General features: G+C 42.5%; 1 protein-coding gene across 3 annotated transcripts in view; it reads left to right on the top strand.

The window, feature by feature from the left end:
- Positions 1-59: 59 nt before the first annotated feature.
- The window catches only part of LOC110520101 (calcium-binding mitochondrial carrier protein Aralar1), a 22,621-nt gene continuing 1,100 nt past the window's right edge, over positions 60-21,580 (top strand). Inside the window, exons 1-18 of one of the 3 annotated variants that reach the window (XM_021597152.2) lie at positions 60-309; positions 542-646; positions 1,186-1,239; positions 3,389-3,531; positions 4,093-4,208; positions 5,576-5,715; positions 9,978-10,124; positions 10,211-10,349; positions 10,762-10,855; positions 11,395-11,479; positions 12,736-12,820; positions 13,712-13,870; positions 14,780-14,832; positions 15,046-15,126; positions 17,913-18,053; positions 19,330-19,468; positions 19,745-19,903; positions 20,049-20,139. In XM_021597152.2, coding sequence (XP_021452827.2) covers positions 635-646; positions 1,186-1,239; positions 3,389-3,531; positions 4,093-4,208; positions 5,576-5,715; positions 9,978-10,124; positions 10,211-10,349; positions 10,762-10,855; positions 11,395-11,479; positions 12,736-12,820; positions 13,712-13,870; positions 14,780-14,832; positions 15,046-15,126; positions 17,913-18,053; positions 19,330-19,468; positions 19,745-19,903; positions 20,049-20,139 — 1,838 coding nt within the window. In that variant the 5' untranslated portion in view covers positions 60-309; positions 542-634. Of the gene's footprint in view, positions 310-541; positions 647-692; positions 956-1,185; positions 1,240-3,388; positions 3,532-4,092; positions 4,209-5,575; positions 5,716-9,977; positions 10,125-10,210; positions 10,350-10,761; positions 10,856-11,394; positions 11,480-12,735; positions 12,821-13,711; positions 13,871-14,779; positions 14,833-15,045; positions 15,127-17,912; positions 18,054-19,329; positions 19,469-19,744; positions 19,904-20,048; positions 20,140-21,580 lie in introns of those variants that run through there. The other 2 variants (XM_021597151.2, XM_036974412.1) reach the window with 2 other exon arrangements.

Genomic DNA, 21,580 nt, shown 5'->3' with positions numbered 1-21,580 from the left:
TTTCTAAATTTATTTTGCGACGCTCGCGCACGCGACGTGTCTGGTCTGGTCAGCATGTTAGTCAACGTGACTCTGCCAATATTTCTTATCAGAAATTAGTATTACCTGTATTTAAGTTGTTTATTTCTATTGGATGAGAACTTAAGCTTATTGATGCGGAAGCATATATGGAGAGAGAATTGAGTTATGTTTACCTTGTTACAACGTGTCGTTTACTGATCCAATGGAAGTTATTCAGCTACTTTAATAGTATAACAAGTTTATTGCTCTGAAGGTCGAGTAGCCGGTTAAGTAATGATAACGGCAATGGTGAATGTTGCTGCTGGCATGGCTGATCTTCAACTGTAGACTATGAGTCCTGTGTTATTGCTTTTTCAAAAATCGAAACTTCAGAGACAAGCAACCGATTACCCTCTGCAGTAATGATTGTATTGTATTGTAGCCAATGCAGAGTCGTTGCGTCCTATGTCATTTTCATACTCTCATTGCATTACCAGATTCATAAGGGTTTGGCTTTGATGACTCCAACTGTATGTTTTAGGTCATCTTCAGAAGTGTCATGCTGTTATCACAGAATCAAAGGCTACAGTAGCCAAGCGCCTGCGCTGCTAGTCAACGTGACGTCACACCCAGCATGGCGGTCAAGGTGACTCTGCCAATATTTCCTATCAGAAATGAATATTACCTGTATTTAAGTTGTTTATTTATTTTGGATGAGGACTTAAGCTTATTGATGCGGAAGCATATATTATTTACTTTTTTTAAACGAACAGAATGGTCCTCTTTCAGCATCTTTCCGTGGGCACTTCGGCCTTGGAGAGCGAATTGAGTAATGTTTACGTTGTTACAGATTTTCGTTTACTGATTTAATGGAAGTTGTTCAGCTACTTTAATAGTATAACAAGTTTATTGCTGTGAAGGTCGAGTAGCCGGTTCAGTAATGATAATGGAAAAGGTGACTTGCTGCTGGCAGGGCTGATATTCAACTGTATACTACGAGTTCTGTGTTATTGCTTTTTCAAACATCGAAACTTCAGAGACAAGCAACCGATTACTCTCTGCAGTAATGATTGTATTACATTGTAGCCAATGCAGAGTCGTTGCGTCCTATGTCATTCTCAAACTCTCATTGCATTACCAGATTCATCAGGGCTTAGCTTTGATGACTCCAACTGTATGTTTTAGGTAGAAACAACCGCAAGAGGCGATTCCAATGCACTAAGGACTATATTTCTGAAGGTAAGACTGTCATTCACAAGTGGATCTTTAACCCAATATTGCTATGGCACTAAAAACACAATTATTTATATTATTTTAGTCTGAATGCAGCAGTTCAACTCGTATTATTATCTACCTTGCTTTCATTTACATATCTACCTTAGATACCTTGTACTGTACCTCTGCAGATTGATCTGGTACTCCTTGTATATAGTTTCATTCTTGTATATTTGATTTCATTCCTCTTTTGTTACAATTTAATTTGTATTATTATTATTTTTAACTCTGCGTTTTGGTGAAGGGCTCATGAGCAAGCATTTCACAGTACATTTTACACCAGTTGTATTTGGTGCGTGGAACAAATCGAATTTTGATTTGAAAACAGCATGTAACTTTACATTGGTTGTCGTCAATGGTATAAGGTTATAACCTTGATTGTATGGCAAAGCTACAGTTAAACAAATATATTATTGCCAGCAGGCCAGCAGTCTCTCTCTCTCTCACACACACAGACACACACACAGTTACACACACACACAGAGAGATACACTGAGTGTGTTGCGTCTACTGTCGAATACTACAAGGAAAGGTCACACAAATGCTTGTACTAATTCTGAATCGCCTTCACGGAGGAATTTGTCCTTCCCTGACTTCTTTTAGGCTGTGACATTGGCTAGGATTTTCAGATGTCTGGGTGAATCAGTTGTTTTTGCTAATAATTTGGACCATGCATTCTTCTGCTTTACAAAGTCACACACAGTACCAAGTTGAAGGGTGTAAGGCCATTGATTGGAGGAAAATATGCCTCTAGCAACAGATAGCGCCAAGGAGGGACTTATTATTTTGACCTTGTACTATTTTAGGATCTTCTTCTTTCTTCACACAACACTGCACTGATTTATCTTGAACGCACACCAAGTTATATTAGGCATAGCTGTTCTAATACACACATGCAATAATTAGGCATAAACATATAGTTAATTAATGGATGAATGGGCCATTTTGTCCAACCTGCCTAATCTTATCAAGAAGCACTTGAGGCTTACTGTGATGTTGAGTTGATGCCAAATTATGTAGTGAAGAAATGGGTTAATAAATTGCTTGGAATTAATACTTTCACTTAAAATATTAACGAAAGAGTGTGCAGTGAGATGTGGTCTGAAATGCATTCTTTGTGAAGGTCTCTCTTGCTCGCTCTCTCCCGGTCTCTCTCTCACTCTCTCCTTGGCTGTACACCCAGAGCCTGGCCTTTATGTTGCCAGTTCATGCAGTGCTCCAGCTTGTAACCCAACCCTGACTCTGAAACTGACCTTTTGTTTCTTTAAGCCTAGATGAGAGGTAGCAACACCAGTGCATGGGTTGCATGTTTTGCAGCATAGCAGAAACAAAACAATGCTGTTCCTTTTTTCTTTCTAAGTAGTGCACATGGATTGATTGAGAAATATATTTTTCAGATGACTTGGCAGTCCCTTGCATTGCCACAGCTAAAGCCCTAATGTCACATATCATTATATACACTGCTATAGTACTTATCTGTTACATTATACTTAAACATCCCATATTGTATATTAAATATAGTATACTGCACTGCACTTATCTGCATACATGATTGTGACAATTAACATGATAGTGGTTTGGGAAGCTTTGTTGCCTTGATGGTTTCCTACACTATACTACAGCTCGTGCTGGCTTATTGTGGGTTAAACCACAAATCTCCCAGATGTTTCTGTATAAGGTATTATAAAGCTTGAAAGTGTTTTGAAAGCACATTTGAAGTCTGTTTACTCACTGCAACAACTCAAAGAAATTAATAGAATACGATGAATTGCAAAAACAAGATTGTTTTGAACTATGATATTTTTGCCTAGCTTTGATGCGATGTCTGAAAAGTACATGATGGGATTAATATAAATCACACTAAGCATAACTACGGAGACAAAATGCATTGCTTTGACAGACACTGCATCAGGTTGTCTGAACAAATCATTTATTGTCATAAGTTTGAAAAAAATGTCTGATAGCTGTTGGGGGAACAGTGATGCAATACAAAGACGGGCTGTTTTGGGAAAGGGACTTCAAGGAGGGAGTTTTGAACGAGTATAAGTTTGTATATTGAGTTTCTGAGCATGTATATTTAACACTAACCTGTATTTATTTGTCTCCCCTTCAGTATGCCAGTGTGGTTGAGAATGGGGTGCGTTACATGTCCCCCAGGGACTTTGTGCAGAACTTCCTGGGTCTGCACAACCAGCCCGACCATAACCGCAAGACTGTGCAGCTGATTGCTGGAGTAGCCGACACCAGCAAGGATGGGTAAGTCTGATTTTTTTTGTGAGGAAAAAAAAGGATCATAACATATTTCGATGACAGTTCCACTACCTACATGGATCCCAACGTAACCCATGTTGATACACACAATGGGGTTCACAATGTTACATGTATTGGCGTCGTGAAGAGAAATCCGTAGCAAGGAGAAGTTAGGTTAATGATTGGTCACAAGGTTGTTCACAGATTGCCTGAATAGCCATCTTTATCAGTTGTTTAACACCCATGCTTGTTTGATTGAATATCCACCTGATAAGATAAGCGGACATATTATGTGCATAATGCCGAAGACTCGAGAAAGCATCTTGTTGAAATAGCACTAAACAGCACATTCCTATCCACATTATACTGTAGACTGTAGAGCATGTTATAAATATGGGCAAAATAAAATGTTATACTTGAACTTTACTTGAACGTTCATGTAAATGAATCTGGTAGGCTGCAGTTATTGGTGTGCTCAAGTGAAAATTTGAGTTGCTGATGTTCTTTGGGCTTTGTAGGGACATGTCCTTTTTTTCAGATAGTACTCTTTCTTTCTTGTCCAAACAGACTGATCTCTTTCCAGGAGTTTCTGGCCTTTGAATCGATTCTGTGTGTCCCGGATGCCCTTTTCATAGTTGCCTTTCAGTTGTTTGACAAGACTGGCACAGGGGACATCTCATTTGGTATGTACATGGGGATGCCCGGTGACCTGGTGTCTGCTTCATGTCATAACCATGTCATAGGTAATGGGGACAGCATCATTAGAGCTTTTATCTTAGGGCAATGACCACACACTTTCCCATTGTGCAAGATCTCTATGCAAGAAGTGGATAACACAAGATTACTATATCTTATTTATAACCTAGGACCTTAGGTAAAAAAAAAAGTGCTACATAGCTGTTTCAGTGTAGAAAATTAATGTAGGTCTCATGTTACTCCTAGTGCTCAATGTGTATTCCGTTTGTGCACTAGTGTGTCTCTCTATACTGGACTTCTGGAGATTGCAGAGTAGTATAGGGTCTGTCAGTCAGCTGCTTCTATTCTAGAGGTCTCTTCTAAGATAAGAATTGTCTCAGCTCTGAGCGAGCTGTGGGTAATACCACATCATAACAAGTCCCATCTGACAGGGGGAGAGAAGAATCCAGTGTGTCACAAAAACAGGGAAAAAAGAGCTGTCGCAATGCTCATTGTGCACACATTGTGCAGCGCGGGCCCCCATGAAGGCGATAGAAAATGGAAGGCAGTGCTCAGAATGACCTAGATCTGCTTAGAACTCACACAATATGAAGGCACTGGGATTGTCAGCTAGGCCATATTCCTTCTCTGTGCATATCAGGTTCCCAGGAATTAGATAGGGCCATACAGTGGGGTCTGAAATTATTGGCACCATTAATAAAGATAAGCATAAAATAAATAATTAAAATACTGAGCTATATTGGATGCTCAAGAAATTGTGGAAATTCTATTATTTTATACTATTACAATTGCTGAGAGAAAGTGGATCTTCCAGCAAGGCAATAACCGCAAGCACACATCAAAATCCACAAAGAAATGGTTAATTGACCACAAAATCAACCTTTCGCAATGGCCATCTCGGTCTCCGGACATGAAACCCATTGAAAACCTGTGGTTGGAATTGAAGAGGGCATTCCATAAGCACAGATGAAGGACATCAATGATCTGTAAGAATTCTGTATGGAGGAATGGTCTAACATCCCTCCTAATGTGCTCTCCAACTCATAAAACATTTTAGAAAATATATTGAAAGTTATTTAAAACAGGGGTGTCAATACTTTTGACCCCTACCTTTTTGAGAGAAAAAAATACATACTTTTGAAACAAAATCTATTATTCAGAATATAATAAAATTATGTAATTTCACATATGTTTTGGCATACAATATACAGTAGCTCACTTTTCATTGAATTGATAAGGTCATTTTTGCATATCTTTAACAAGGGTGTCAGTCATTTCAAACCCCACTGTATATTGTATGGTTGTTTTGTTTTTTCAATCTCTTGATGTAACTCATCCATCTCTCATTTGGCAGCCAATGTGCGAGACATCTTCAGCCAGACCACAGTGCACCACCACATCCCCTTCAATTGGGACTGTGAGTTTATCAGGCTCCACTTTGGCAGTGACAGAAAGAAGAACCTCAGCTATCTGGAGTTCACCCAGTTTCTGCAGGTACAGTATACAGTAGACATTACTAGACACCTTATGAACCGTACAAATACAGTGCATTCGGGAAAGTATTCAGACCCCTTCCCCTTTTCTACATGTTGTTACATTACAGCCTTATTCTAAAATGGATTAAATACATTTTTCCCTCATCAATCTACACACAATACCCCATAATGACAAAGCGAAAACAGGTTTTTAGACATTTTTGCAAATGTATGTAAAAATAAAAACAGATACCGTAGTTAGTATTCAGCATTCAGACCCTTTGCTATGAGACTCGAAATTGAGCTCAGGTGCAGATGTGTCACTACAGACCCTGGTTTGATTCCAGGCTGTATCACAACCGGCCGTGATTGGGAGTCCCATAGGGCGGCGCACAATTGTCCCAGAGTCAACCGGGCTAGGGTTTGGCAGGTGTAGGCCAACATTGTAAATAAGAATTTGTTCTTAACTGACTTGCCTAGTTAATAAATAACATAAAATAAATAGATTGGCCAGATGGAAGCCACTCCTCAGTAAAAGGCACATGAAAGCCCGCTTGGAGTTTGCCAAAAGGGACCTAAAGAACTCTCAGACCATGAGAAACAAGATTCTCTTGTCTGATGAAACTAAGATTGAACTCTTTGGCCTGAATGCCAAGCGTCACTTCTGGAGGAAACCTGGCACCATCCCTACGGTAAAGCATGGTGGTGGCAGCATCATGCTCTGGGGGTGTTTTTCAGAGACAGAGACTTGGAGACTAGTCGGGATCGAGGGAAAAATTAACGGAGCAAAGTACAGAGAGATCCTTCATGAAAATCTGCTTCAGAGCACTCAGGACCTCAGACTAGGGTGAAGGTTCAACTTCCAACAGGACAACGACCCTAATCACATAGCCAAGACAACGCAGGAGTGGCTTCGGGACAAGTCTCTGAATGTCCTTGAGTGGCCCAGCCAGAGTCCGGACTTGAACCAGATCGAACATCTCTGGAGAGACCTGAAAATACAGTGCCTTGCGAAAGTATTCGGCCCCCTTGAACTTTGCGACCTTTTGCCACATTTCAGGCTTCAAACATAAAGATATAAAACTGTATTTTTTTGTGAAGAATCAACAACAAGTGGGACACTATCATGAAGTGGAACGACATTTATTGGATATTTCAAACTTTTTTAACAAATCAAAAACTGAAAAATTGGGCGTGCAAAATTATTCAGCCCCTTTACTTTCAGTGCAGCAAACTCTCTCCAGAAGTTCAGTGAGGATCTCTGAATGATCCAATGTTGACCTAAATGACTAATGATGATTACAATCCACCTGTGTGTAATCAAGTCTCCGTATAAATGCACCTGCACTGTGATAGTCTCAGAGGTCCGTTAAAAGCGCAGAGAGCATCATGAAGAACAAGGAACACACCAGGCAGGTCCGAGATTCTGTTGTGAAGAAGTTTAAAGCCGGATTTGGATACAAAAAAAATTCCCAAGCTTTAAACATCCCAAGGAGCACTGTGCAAGCGATAATATTGAAATGGAAGGAGTATCAGACCACTGCCGTCCCTCTAAACTTTCAGCTCATACAAGGAGAAGACTGATCAGAGATGCAGCCAAGAGGCCCATGATCACTCTGGATGAACTGCAGAGATCTACAGCTGAGGTGGGAGACTCTGTCCATAGGACAACAATCAGTCGTATATTGCACAAATCTGGCCTTTATGGAAGAGTGGCAAGAAGAAAGCCATTTCTTAAAGATATCCATAAAAAGTTTCATTTAAAGTTTGCCACAAGCCACCTGGGAGACACACCAAACATGTGGAAGAAGGTGCTCTGGTCAGATGAAACCAAAATTGAACTTTTTGGCAACAATGCAAAACGTTATGTTTGGCGTAAAAGCAACACAGCTCATCACCCTGAACACACCATCCCCACTGTCAAACATGGTGGTGGCAGCATCATGGTTTGGGCCTGCTTTTCTTCAGCAGGGACAGGGAAGATGGTTAAAATTGATGGGAAGATGGATGGAGCCAAATACAGGACCATTCTGGAAGAAAACCTGATGGAGTCTGCAAAAGACCTGAGACTGGGACGGAGATTTGTCTTCCAACAAGACAATAATCCAAAACATAAAGCAAAATCTACAATGGAATGGTTAAAAAATAAACATATCCAGGTGTTAGAATGGCCAAGTCAAAGTCCAGACCTGAATCCAATCGAGAATCTGTGGAAAGAACTGAAAACTGCTGTTCACAAATGCTCTCCATCCAACCTTACTGAGCTCGAGCTGTTTTGCAAGGAGGAATGGGAAAAAATGTCAGTCTCTCGATGTGCAAAACTGATAGAGACATACCCCAAGCGACTTACAGCTGTAATCGCAGCAAAAGGTGGCGCTACAAAGTATTAACTTAAGGGGGCTGAATAATTTTGCACGCCCAATTTTTCAGCTTTTCATTTGTTAAAAAAGTTTGAAATATTCAATAAATGTCGTTCCACTTCATGATTGTGTCCCACTTGTTGTTGATTCTTCACAAAAAATACAGTTTTATATCTTTATGTTTGAAGCCTGAAATGTGGCAAAAGGTCGCAAAGTTCAAGGGGGCCGAATACTTTCGCAAGGCACTGTAGCTGTGCAGCGACGCTCCCCGTCCAACCTGACAGAGCTTGAAAGGATCTGCAGAGAAGAATGGGAGAAACTCCCCAAATATAGGTATGCCAAGCTCGTAGCGTCATACCCAAGAAGACTCAAGACTGTAATCACTGCCAAAGGTGCTTCAATAAAGTACTGAGTAAAGGGTCTGAATACTTATGTAAATGTAATATTTCTGGTTTTTAATTTGTAATAAATTTGCAAAAATTTAGAAAACCTGTTTTTGCTTTGTCGTTATGGGGTACTGTGTGTAGATTGATCAGGGGAAAAAACAATTTAATCAATTTTAGAATTAGACTGTAGCATAACAAAATGTGGAAACAGTCAAAGGGTCTTTATAATTTACAAATGTTTTTTTTTATCACTTGCATGCAGGAAGTTATTTTTCTATCATGGTTTAGATCAGGGCTGTCCAATGTCGGTCCTGGAGTGCCGAAACACTTCTGGTTTTAATCCTCTCTTTCTATTAAGGGACTTATTCAGACCTGGGACACCAGGTGAGTGCAATTAACTACCAGGTAGAATCAAAAAACAGAAGTGTTTCGAGCCCTCCAGGACCGGAATTGAACATCTCTGGTTTAGATAGACATGGGGCGATTATAATAGCATAACAAATACACAATTATGTAATGTATTAAAGCTGTAACACATATGTAATCACAGAAACAGCGAGGGCCATAAAGCCAGTAGTATGGCTGTGGACGTAGCTTGTTTGGAATGATGGGGTTTGTGGGTTTATATGCAGCTGGGTGGTCTGGGACTTGGAAGGGCTTGGCTGTAGTTCCACTACTCTACTGTGTGTAAACCCTCATAGCAGTTTGCGGTGGATCATGGTTGACTAAGGGTTCCCACTAGCGCGTCAAGGATTCTTGTGTGCGACCCTTTTCATTCAAAACAACATTTGCTTTAGCTGTTATTTCACTGCTGATGTTTTGCAATATTGTTTCCTGCTAATAGATTATTGAATGCGATTCAGCTAAATCTAACATAGTCATAAACAAAACTGCTGAAAGTTTATGTCCTGCCACCTTGTGGAGGTTCCATAGTTCTCAGAATTGTCTAACCGGAATAAAAAAAAACATCACTATTTGTAGCATATGTGCTGCAATAGCCCTCAATAGTGCAGCAGCCTAGTACAGTACCTGGATTTGGGTACCAAAGTATTCCCCAACTCTTACTAGATGTGGAATAAAAGTATACAGTATAAAATGTTACCATTGTCATGATGGGCTGTACTCTGCTATGGCCTGATGAGTTATGGAGATGAGGGGGATCTGCTGGTAGTATGTGATCAGCTTTGACAGCAGTGCTGACCCTGGGTCAGTGGTACCCCTGCTTCCCCTCTGATTGCATGGCTGTCCTATTGAATCATCCCTGTGCTCCTCCGGACACACCTGCCTGCTCTCCTGCACAGACTTGAGATCAGACTTCAGGGGGACATGGTTTTCATCAAGACTCCTGAGAGACAGCTGTGATTACAAGAGCCAGGGTCTAACACTATCTCATCTGATGCTTCCACATGTGCCAAGCAGTGTCCGACATCATCCAACACCATGTTTTTCCCCCCCAATGTTCAATTTCATCCCTGGTAATTTGACTTGTCTTTTGTCACAAGAGCCTGCTCTTTCTATCTTTCCTTTCATTGTAGGAGCTGCAGTTGGAGCATGCCCGCCAGGCCTTTGCCCAGAAGGATAAGAGCAAGAGCGGTACCATCTCTGCCATGGACTTCAGCGACATCATGGCCACCATCCGCCACCACATGCTCACCCCCTTTGTGGAGGAGAACCTGGTCTCAGTGAGTTAGAGACAGCTATGGTCTCCCAGTTTCAACATGAGATGATTGTACGATGAGACCTCAGTGTATGTTCCTCTCCCCTTTAGGCCGCTGGAGGCAGCACCTCCCACATGGTGAGCTTCTCCTACTTCAATGCCTTCAACGCCCTCCTTAACAACATGGAGCTGATCCGCAAGGTCTACAGCACACTAGCCGGACCATACAAGGATACCCTCGTCACCAAAGGTAGCCTAGTCCTGCTCAAGTGAGGAAATGTGATTTCAAACATGAACTGAGGCTGTACAGTACCGTCATGGGAGTTTCACCTCTCTTGGCAGAATGGTGTCAGGAAACACAAGAACATGTTACCCTAGCTCTAAGTAAATAAGGTAAATGTACACTGTAATATTCTGTTTTATTAGTTTAGTCTATTCCCTTAGATCTGTGGAATGAATAGTTGACCTGTTCTGATGGTGATAGTTACCTGTATTATAGGAGTTTACCCTTTCACCTTTAGACTGTACTGCTGATGTGGTTGGTTATCCTTGCAGCAGGCCTACCCACCCACTGTATCTCGAAATATTTAGTCTTAATAAGTGACCCCCCGTCTGGTTTTTCTTACATAACATGCCTCCCTCTGCTCCGTATTGTACCACAGAGGAGTTTGTTAGTGCTGCCAACAAGTTTGGTCAGATCAATCCAATGGAAATTGACATCCTGTACCAGCTCTCTGGCCTTTACGCTCATTCTGGGTAAGGTTCAAACTCTCTCCAGTCTCAGTGACACATCACCGCTGCGTTGTGCTTTTTACTCACAACCATACAACGTGGCATTTGCGCTGCCAAGTATTGAATTACTGTCCTCCACATGAATTCAAAATATCTAACACATTAATCAGAAAAAGCTATTTTCAATAAATCTGTGAATGGAATAAAAAAAGTTGTATAGCTATATTTATTAGAAGTACATTCTAAGTTATTACCTATTCAGTTTAGCAATAGTGGCTCTACTGGTTGATGTACGAAATAAATCTAAGCATGCGGACTTTATGATGCCAGCAGGGAATGTCTCACTGGCATTAAGAGAGCTTCATTTACTGCTTGAGTTGTGGGCATGTATCCAGCTTTGTTTGTCTGTTGTGTATACAAACTCATATTAAACCAGCAACAACCTCAAGTTATATGGCCATAAAATGTCTGTGGAAAATCGTGCATCAACACCGTGTGAGGGATGCTATGCTGTATTTGCTACTCCTGGCGTAACATTGTGATTCTCCCCTGCTGTTCTGAAGAAAGCTCAACTTGGCGGACATCGAGAGGATAGCACCGTTGGAGGAAGGCGCACTCCCATACCACCTGGCTGAGATCCAAAGACAGGTACCCTGCCTGAATGACTGTCCACATGGCGCTTACCTGCTGCCTTTTATTTGCTGCATCCCTTCTGTTCCCCCACCATGCTTTCTCATTAAAGAGCAACAAAAGGGAGTGTTCAATGATGGAATTAGCAGAGTGCTGATGTTTTCTCTTTCTTTGTAAATGTGCATTACACCACCTAGGATAAAAGCCCCCCCCCCCCCAATTACAGGTACAAAAGACGAATGGATTGTTGCGATGTTCCCTTTTTCTAAAAGCCTGTCCCATTTTATTCAGTGTAGACATATACATCAGACGCAATCATACACCTGAGAATCTAATAGGATGCTTTTATCAGGGTGGCTTTCCATGAGTCCGCTGGTGTATGAAGCCTCTGGCTAGGTCTGTTTAGAGTAGGAGGCTAGGAGCATGGTGAGTGTGCTGGCGAGAGGTGGCTCTGGGAGGGAGGAGGAGGAAATAGTTCCTGTCTTTCCAGACGACACAGCTCTGTAAATCGGACTGTGGTCAGGCCCAGGTCCACTCAATGTTCCGGGACTTTTGCTCGGAGGTCTGGAATGTGATTTTGGGAAAAGGGAAAGACACGAACATGTTGGTGTTCTCAGGTCCGCCATTTGTGGAAGTAGGGTAATTGCTTAAACCTTTTGATCAAGGCCTCGATCTCATTAGCATGCTGCCTTCAGTGAAAGCAGCTGGGTAGGAGGAAGGGCCTGGTCTGGGAGATGTTGCTCACTGCCCCAAGGAGGGCAGACACACTCCAACTGTTACTCAGCCAATGTAATAATTCATGTGGATGCTTATCTCTACATGGGAAAGGCTTGTGGGACTAATCTGTTACACGGCACCACAGAGAAAACAAAGGGGCTCCACTTTCAAGATCATGAACCAAACCAGAGATGGAGACCGATAATGCAAAATCATGCTTAGATTATTTTTATTTTTTTAAGGAAAACCCTTAGCTTCCAGCCTCTGCCTAGCTCCATCGTAATCAATGGATAGCCCTGGAGAGTTCTCCTACACAGTCATTTACTGTATCCGTAGCCAGAGTGTCTATGTCGGTGACATACAATACTGGCTTATGAATAAGACTTATACCACGACGAGATGTCTACATTCCATAGCTTTCCTCCTCTGTTGAGTGGTCCATAACGTTTTTCTTTCCACAATGTATCTGGTTCACTACAGTTTAATAGAAGTAGATTCTTTCCTGGTGTTCTGATCCCCCGTCTTTCTCCACATCGGTGTCTTTTCTCCCTCCACAGCAAGCTCATGGGGATCCTCATCGGTCCGTCTTGCTCCAGGCTGCAGAGTCTGCTTACAGGTTCGGTCTGGGCGCACTCGCTGGAGGTGAGTGACATGTCTGCGACGGAGACCTGGGCCCACTGAGGGGTAACCCAAGCCGGTCAGACTGGCGCACTGAGGCCATGGGGCCGGTCTGCCCATTGTGCTGCTGTGCCACTGGTGGCTCCAGGCTGTCTTTGGAGCCGGAGCTTTGGAATGACACAAATCTTCCGGAACCGCACTGGAATCTCTGTCTAATTACACTGGGAGGAACTAATATAACAGCCATTGAGATGTTTGTGCGTGAAACCAACATGCAACATTCTAAGAACCTACTGTCTCAGTGGGTCTTTGATCTAGCAGCTCAGGAGGGTGATCAGTTCTGAATGATCAATGGACAGTTGAGGGTCAGAAGTCTTGTGAAGCATTGTGAAGTCGGCGGCTCTCCATGGCGATAATGAGACCTTTCTCACCCTCTCTTGCTGACGAAGGGTGAGAGAGCTCTCTGCATGCTTGAGAGCCCGAGTCATTACAGGGCCTTTGATGTCAGAGACAAGACATGACAAGCCGCTGTTGCTAAGAGCTGCATTTAGGGCAACCTGCTGCATGGCTGCCTCCTCAGACAGTAGACACCCTCTACACTACGGCTCTCCTGCAGACTCCTAAATAGTCACTACTCTGTCTGGGCCTAATGACTGTTTTTAACTTCTTTATATGCCCACATCTCACTATTTATCACTGAAGCAAAACACTAAAACGCCAATCTTTAAATATACCCCACCTAAAAACGATCGGCTAAATAGTTAAAATAACGATAAAGATATTTGCTGTGTCTGAATATATGACAATCATAGGATATTATCACCAACAAGAGTATGTTGATGGTGTGAATGAGGTATGTTGATGGTGTGAATGCAGTTTGTTGATGGTGTGTTGATTGACATGTGTGATTTGCAGCCACGGGTGCGACAGCTGTGTACCCCATTGACCTGGTGAAGACCCGTATGCAGAACCAGCGCTCCACCAGCTCCTTCGTAGGAGAGCTCATGTACAAGAATAGCTTTGACTGTGCCAAGAAAGTGCTCCGATATGAGGGATTCTTTGGATTCTACAGAGGTATAAACTAAAGCCTGGTGAATGCGTTTCTATTATGTAATGCTAGATACTGTCATCTGGTCCGGAGGCAAATGGTGGCAAAACACATTTTTGTGCCAGTATCATCATCAACATGTTTTGCATAATGACAGAATCATTTGACTGTTCTAAATTGACCAAGTCTATGGAAGGTCACAGTCATTACTTAGCTAGCTGAAAACATCCCAGAGGTAAAAGAACTCCTGTAGTAGTGTCAGATCTATTTTTTCCAGTGTGGTGATAACGCTGCTGAAGGCTTGTGATATATATATATATATATAAAACACTGTCACAGTGAGGGCTATCAGATGAAGGAAGTCAAGACTGCCATCTACTGCTGCCTCTGCCACTGCAGCTCTTTGTTTATCCTCTCTGCTTGGCTCTCCCCCCTCCCTCTTTATCTTTCCACGCTGATGAGAGGGGTGATTGACTGAGAGACAGACACGGTTGGCTGTTTTCTGGCTGCATACCACAAGCAGTCACTCAGCAGCTCCTTCTGAAGTTTATCTGGCTCGCTGAAGGACGGACGGTGAAACAGTATGGTGGTTATCAGCGCTATAGCACTGCCCCCCTCCCCCCACCACCACCACCACCACCAGGGCCACACAGCTCTCTCTGTTCCACACCAGACTGGGATCAGGCCACAACATTGTTGAGCCCATACAACTGCCAGTTTCATATTTGAGCTTTTTGTCCATTTCAATGGGAGCCATTGTCGTTTGGTTCATCAGATGTAGCAGCCGTATCTGTAAATATTTATGGGTTTATTTTATCCGGACAAGAATCATGCCGATTTCATTGTTGTAACTGGCAATGGAAGTATTCATTTCCAGTCAGAGTGTCTTCCTCTGTCAGGTCATCTAAATGGTCTCCATGAATACTGTTTTTCAGGTCTCGTACCACAGCTTATCGGTGTTGCCCCAGAGAAAGCTATCAAACTCACGGCAAGTCATTACAAACCCACAGAGTGCCTTCATGTTTATTGCACAATAAGGAAAGGTTGTACCATTTGTATGTTAAATATGAATACAGTCTCACAGAAAATACAATGTCTTCCAAAATCTAAGGCGTGACTAGATGCACTCATTGTCATTCTCTTTGAGCATTTCTTTCTCTAAAGGTATGCGTTGTGCTTGCCTCAATCTCTTTTCTCACAGATGAATGACTTTGTAAGAGACAAATTCACCACAGAGGATAACACCATTCCCTTGTTTGCAGAAGTCCTGGCTGGTGCCACTGTAAGTATTGGTGTGAGGATGTCTTCGTAGACAGTCTCTCTACAGAGTGAGGGCTGAAAAGGCGTGTGCTTCATGCAAAGCAAAAGAAAGCGTTGGCAGCTGCTACATTGACTCGTTTAAATCTAATTGATCTCGATGTGGGGGAACTGAAACAAGATTTTTGTTGAAACTAAAACATGATTTAAGATTTTCTCTTTCAGTTTATGAACATTTGGCATCTCATGGGTGTAAATTGTGGATTCCAGATATTGAGCTTAAAGGGGGACATTTTTTGTGGTTTTCCAACCCCTTCAACTTTAAGGTTTAGCTTAATTATTTCTGACTGATCTGGATCTACAATTATAAGCTTTTCATCTTCAATTTGAATTACGGACATTGAATTATTGTATATGAATTTAAGCTCTAATTCAAGTTTCCTGCCGGTGTATTGACATCCTAAATAAGTGGCGGAGCTTGATAAAAAGGTGCTCTTGGGTCTCTGAACTCTCTAATTGGGCACAATTTGAGAAATTATGTCTGTGAATGGACTATTTTTTACCTCAGCGTGGTAATTTGGCACGCTGTAACGTTTGGTGAGTGCATTGGTGGATTAAAGCGTGTAATTCCATCACCCTACCTCTGCTAAATGAGTCTAAGTGAAACGAAACAGACAGGGCAGGGAAGAGAGCCTGCAGGTTGCCTACGGAGGGCAGGGTCTACAGGGTTGTGACCCCTGTCAGCCTGTAATTGGAGGAAGAAGGCCTGGAGGGCCCTGGATGGAGCTGGCTTTACCTCACTGTGATTGAGTTTGACAGGACTGCACATACCTGAGGCCTGATCTGCCATAGGCACCACAGTTCCACACACCATACATGTACAACAACAAGCATAGTCCCAGGCGGTATTAGATAGAATGCCCGCCTGTAGGGAAAACAACCTGTTTTAGGTTACCCCATTGGTTCACAGCAAAAACTTGACCCTTTTCAAATGCAATTTTCTTGTCGGCTTGTTTTAAGTCAATTACAAAACTACATCTAAGAAAAGTACGTGTCTAAAACGTACATTTCAACATTGCCTGCTCCAGAGGGTTCTCACTACTTAGAAAAACGTAATATTGTAGGGCTTCAGGACGGTGCTAGCAGCCACGTGAGTGACAGTGCTAGCTAGCTACCGACTGTAACTTAAGCTAGCCAAGAACAACAACTTTAAAAAAAATAACTATTCAGCTACAAGTAGTGAGTGGAGTTACAAATTGACGGTATTAAACAAGTTAAATGTCTTATCTGTGATTAAATGTTTTCCACACATACTGTAGCTACGTGTAACCTACTTGGACACCGGGTACCCACATATCCCACTCTCCCATGCCGAATAGCCTGAAGCCACAGGGCTCTTCTTGCAGGTTCTATTTCCCTACGTGGGAGCATTGCGATTCATAAGTGAGGATTTTTGACCCGGTTACATGTACATTGAACAACACAGCAGCTTTTCTGCATTATTTTTTAAATGTTATTTGTATAACAAGAAACGAAGTAGACTTTTACAATGGGGGGTGAATTGGAAATAATTGGGTTTTCCCCAATGTATGGGTGTGGTCGAGGGAAATTCCTTTTTATGACGTGAATATCCACTCGGGAGTATAGCATGCCATATAGAACTTTAGATTACGGTAACCTAGTTCTGGTGAAGGACTCCACCCAGCAATATTATCGTATATAATATACTATGTATATTTTTTTTATGCTACATTTTTCCCATAGTATCAATTTCTTGCACATCAGATGAACGTGGTCTTCATGTAAAGTGGTTTCACATTGTAGAAGGCAAATGTTTTACTAGTTTGTGGAGATGGACTGTAATGTTATCCCTCCTGACTGTGAATAAGTGGAAAAGATAAAGGAGATAGGGACAGAGGGATGAATGCATAAATCTTCAGAGTAGCGGATCTTCCCCTTCCACTTTGAAAATGACTAAATGTGCCTGAGCTTTTTTTAGGACAGCGCTCGGATGTTTACAGATAGGACCCCTGCCCTCTATGTCACCAGCAGGCATCCAGGGGCCTGATTCGATTTGGGGAGGGTGATAAATGTGCTAGAGTCAGAGTGGCTGCACCCTGGGGCGTCCCTGCCAGGGCCCTGAGCAGAGCAGTGTGATTCAACGCTCTCCCCTGGGAGTGGGGTGAATTGGGGAAGTGTGCGGGGCGAGGCTGGGCTGGGCCACTCACCCCTCCACAGGAGGTGCCCGGGGGAGAGGGAAGGGGCAGAGGGCTGTTGCCGGGGTCAGGGCCTTCCAGCCATAAGCAAGGCTTCTCCTCGCACCCTGCCTGTTCCTCCCTGACCCCACTGTTTCCTCCCTCAATGCCTGCTTGTTTCTCCTGCTCTCATCAAGGCCACTTTCTGACAGCTTGACATCAGCACTTGAAAATAGTGTCTTTTGTGTTTGAGTTTACCAAGCTAATTTGAAAATGCTTATTGGGGTGAAATGCTTAGACATTATCATCCTCACCACAGGCTGACCCCTGAGATGTTGCAAAACCTATTAACCCCTTCCTAATCATGGGACACAAGTAAAAACAAAACATGTATGATTGTCTTGATTTACTTACTGTAAGTAATTACATTTGTTTTTCATTATAATTAGAGATTTTGTTTGTGCGACAAAGTACTACAGAAAGAAAGACAAAAAAATAGTGTATACAATTGGTTCTGCAGATTGAAACCTACAATTTTATCACGCTTCAGTTACGGATGCACTGTGACAGGGACCATTTATTTATTCTCACCCTCAACCTGAGTTGTGTTCTGCAGGCTGGAGGATCCCAGGTGATCTTCACCAACCCTCTGGAGATAGTCAAGATCCGTCTCCAGGTGGCCGGAGAGATCACCACGGCCCGCAGGGTCGGTGCCCTGACCGTGGTCAGGGACCTGGGCCTCTTTGGCCTCTACAAAGTGGGTAAACCCCTCTACATCAGCAGCTTCACTTGCCACATCACCTCTTAAAACCTCTGCTATAGCCTAAGTTAACAACCCCTGCATGATGTCACCCGCAAGGTGACGTAGGTTATGTGGTAGTTTATGTTGTAGTTTAACAGTTTATGTTGCAGTGGTGTTGAACAATAAATACTGTATGACTGTGTATCAATGCTGATATTACATAAGACACTTTTGCAATATGAGAGTTCTGATGAGCAGGCGAAGTCTGCAGTAGGATGACTAGCTAGATTCCCTACCGATTGTTACAATCATATTATTTCTTTCCAAAACAGTGTTTAACATGCAGAGAGACCACAGCTGCCAACAACCAACAGTAAATTATGCTTAGCTACTGCTCCTTTCCAAGTTCTAGTCGGTTTACTTACATCTCAAGTAATGTGTTCATGGTTCATATTTTAATGAGTAGCAGACAATGTGGAGCTTGTTAAAAGTGACTGACTTCCTCCCTGTGGATGGGCCCAGTAGACCATGGGTCCATGTTAATGTAGTCTCTGTGTGTGTGTGTCTGAGAGACTGTGTGCTGGGCTGGGAGGGAGTTCTCTGGGGGCCCCGGGGGAACCATGGGGGGAGCAGCGCTGCCTGAGGGCCTTCTGGCTCCTGCTGTGATCAACCGCACCGCCAGGTTCCTCTGTGGGTTGGCTGAGGCTCACAGCCTGCCAACAATAATCCACTGGAGCTCCCAGGCCAGATGATCCCAAAGCCACAGCGGCCGCCTCAACCACTGCCCTACCTTCTCCACCATCAGGGTCAATCATATTTTGGAAGATATTCAGTACATTAGAATATTCAGTACATTAGAATATTCAGTACAGTAGTCCAAATCTGGACTAATGAGACCAGATGTCTACACCACTTAACTCATTTGTATTTGATGATTCCAAATAAACCTGTGCAATATTCTATACAGTATTTCTAGTATAGAATATATTTTTTAAAGCACTCGGTAAGCATTATCCTAAGCAAATATCTTACAGAAATTCAGGCAGGTCCAAATGCATTTTACATTTCATGTACTGTACATTTCATGTGTAACTGTGTTGTTGTATGTGTCGAACTGCTTTGCTTTATCTTGGCCAGGTCACAGTTGCAAATGAGAACTTGTTCTAAAACTAGCCTACCTGGTTAAATAAAGGTGAAATAAATAAAAGAAAACTGTGAAAATGCGATATTTTTGCAGGTGTAGTCATTTTGGGTTATATAACATAAATACTTTTGTGTTTGTGTGTCCTAGGGAGCGAAAGCCTGCTTTCTGCGTGACATCCCGTTCTCTGCCATCTACTTCCCTGTGTACGCCCACACCAAGGCTGAGTTTGCAGACGAACAGGGCAGAATTGGACCTCTGCAGCTGCTCACTGCTGGTGCCATAGCAGGTAGCTAGCACTAACAACCATTGCTGCAAACCTCACCATCTCAACCTATAGACATAGTATAGTATACTAGAGGCCTGAATAAATGCTTCAATCAATTGAATGTTTATCATATATATTCTATATATGATAAAAAAAATATGTACAGTAAACGACTGGACATTCTATTCCTTTTCTATTTTAAACCTGGCATTGTACTACTCTGCTTGCCATCAGTGGTGATACTATTCCTGCATAGTGAGAATGACTCATTATGTGGGTTGTGCAACACCTCTTAAGGTATACCTGCTGCCTCCCTGGTGACCCCTGCTGATGTCATCAAGACCAGGCTCCAGGTGGCGGCCCGCGCAGGCCAGACCACATACAACGGAGTCATAGACTGCTTCAGGAAGATCATTGCTGAGGAGGGCTTCAGGGCCCTGTGGAAAGGAGCAGGAGGTAAGCACACACATGCGTGCGCTCCACAAATGAGCAGTTTCATGACCGGGAAATGAGGCACTCCTTGGCTCCCATAATTGCTCTCTTGAAGACATCAGAGAAAATGTGAAATCCCACATTGTAATTTCAAAGTCTCTCCCACCAGCCCGTGTCTGCAGGTCCTCGCCACAGTTTGGTGTAACCTTGGTGACTTATGAACTCTTGCAGAGATGGTTCTACATTGACTTTGGAGGACAGTGAGTATTTCTGTTTGGTTCACCCAGTGGCAATTTTAGTATGTAAATCTTGGTAGGGCAAACAAAACAAAAAAAATGGGGGATGCATGCCAGCAAAGCCACTACACAACACTAAACAATACATTAATTGCACTATAACCGTGACAAATGGTGCCCACAAACTTTTAAGGCCTACATAAATCTGTCCCAACAGCAGAGCTTTCTTTTCAGCACCATGGAGTGAATCCTTACTACCGCTACACCTGGCTATCAGCAGACACTTTTCTGGCAGTGAAACAGTTCATTCAGCCTCATTTACTGCCTATTTAAAAAACATAGCTGATACGGCTGACTTGCTTAAACAAATCTGGTTTCTACTGACAATTTAGATGTACATACTATGGCATAAGGGAACGACGAGCGCATAAGAGGCAATCCGTAATTTTGATTAAGACATTAATGAGCGAGCATGGACGGACATAGTCAATATAACTATTTGTTCAGCACTTTCAGATTTCAGAACAAGTCAGAACCGTAGGATAAAAAAGGGGCCATATAAGCAGACAATGAAAGCTCTTACAATATTAAATTATTACATTTCTCTAAAACAGGCTACATGTGCACCACGAAGTAAGAACGGTAGGCTAAGTTATGAATGGGAAAGGGACATACACAACATGCACTTAGTATTACTTTCTTAGCTACAGTATACATATCTCCATGGCATATTACATAATTTATGCAGCAGAATACAAGACATTTTTGGACTCACCGTTCTGCTGTGCTCACTTGTACAGGAAGGTGGCGCATCCGTTTTTCTTGTGGACAAATTTTGTCATGAAAAAGTCTGCCATTCTCTGGATTTATGGTGCTTTCAAGACAACTGGGAACTCAGAAAAAAAGTTCCCGACTTGGAATTCCGAGTTGGATGGCTGTTCAAAACTTATTTTCCTAGTCAGAGAGCTCCCATTTGTATTGAACTCAATGAAGTCTGAGAGTTCCAAGTTTCCAGTTGTTTTGAACGCGGCAGAAGTCATGCTGGATTGACAGCATGGCCAATGTATTCAACCTTTTCCGGCCCATGGTGTTGCGTGTGGATGTTTATCCTTTTAAGCTTGGAAAAGAGACCCTTAAACCCAGACTTGGACAACATACCCTCTCTCCCGAATAGCAGGGGAAGCAAAATAGGGATTTATCTTCAATACTTGCAGTTAGCCACTGAGTCCTTCCAAACCACTCATTGTTGAATTTGCGATTTCCAATTTGTTGTGTAATGTCCAATGGCCGATGAGCACCGATACGCTTGATCTATAATTTTTCTTCATCTGACAAGGATTGAAAAGGATTTGCCAGTAGATTTGACGTAATGACTGCTTGTCTAGCTTGCTAGCTAAGATTTAGAAAGTTTTATGTTGATATGAGTCCAATCAAAGATACGGTAGATATGTGATTTGACAGAATT

Source organism: Oncorhynchus mykiss, chromosome 3, assembly GCF_013265735.2.
Source record: "Oncorhynchus mykiss isolate Arlee chromosome 3, USDA_OmykA_1.1, whole genome shotgun sequence".
In the NCBI taxonomy this organism is placed as follows: domain Eukaryota; kingdom Metazoa; phylum Chordata; class Actinopteri; order Salmoniformes; family Salmonidae; genus Oncorhynchus; species Oncorhynchus mykiss.
Note: the sequence above shows the minus strand (reverse complement) of the source record. Positions and strands in the feature narration are given on the sequence as shown.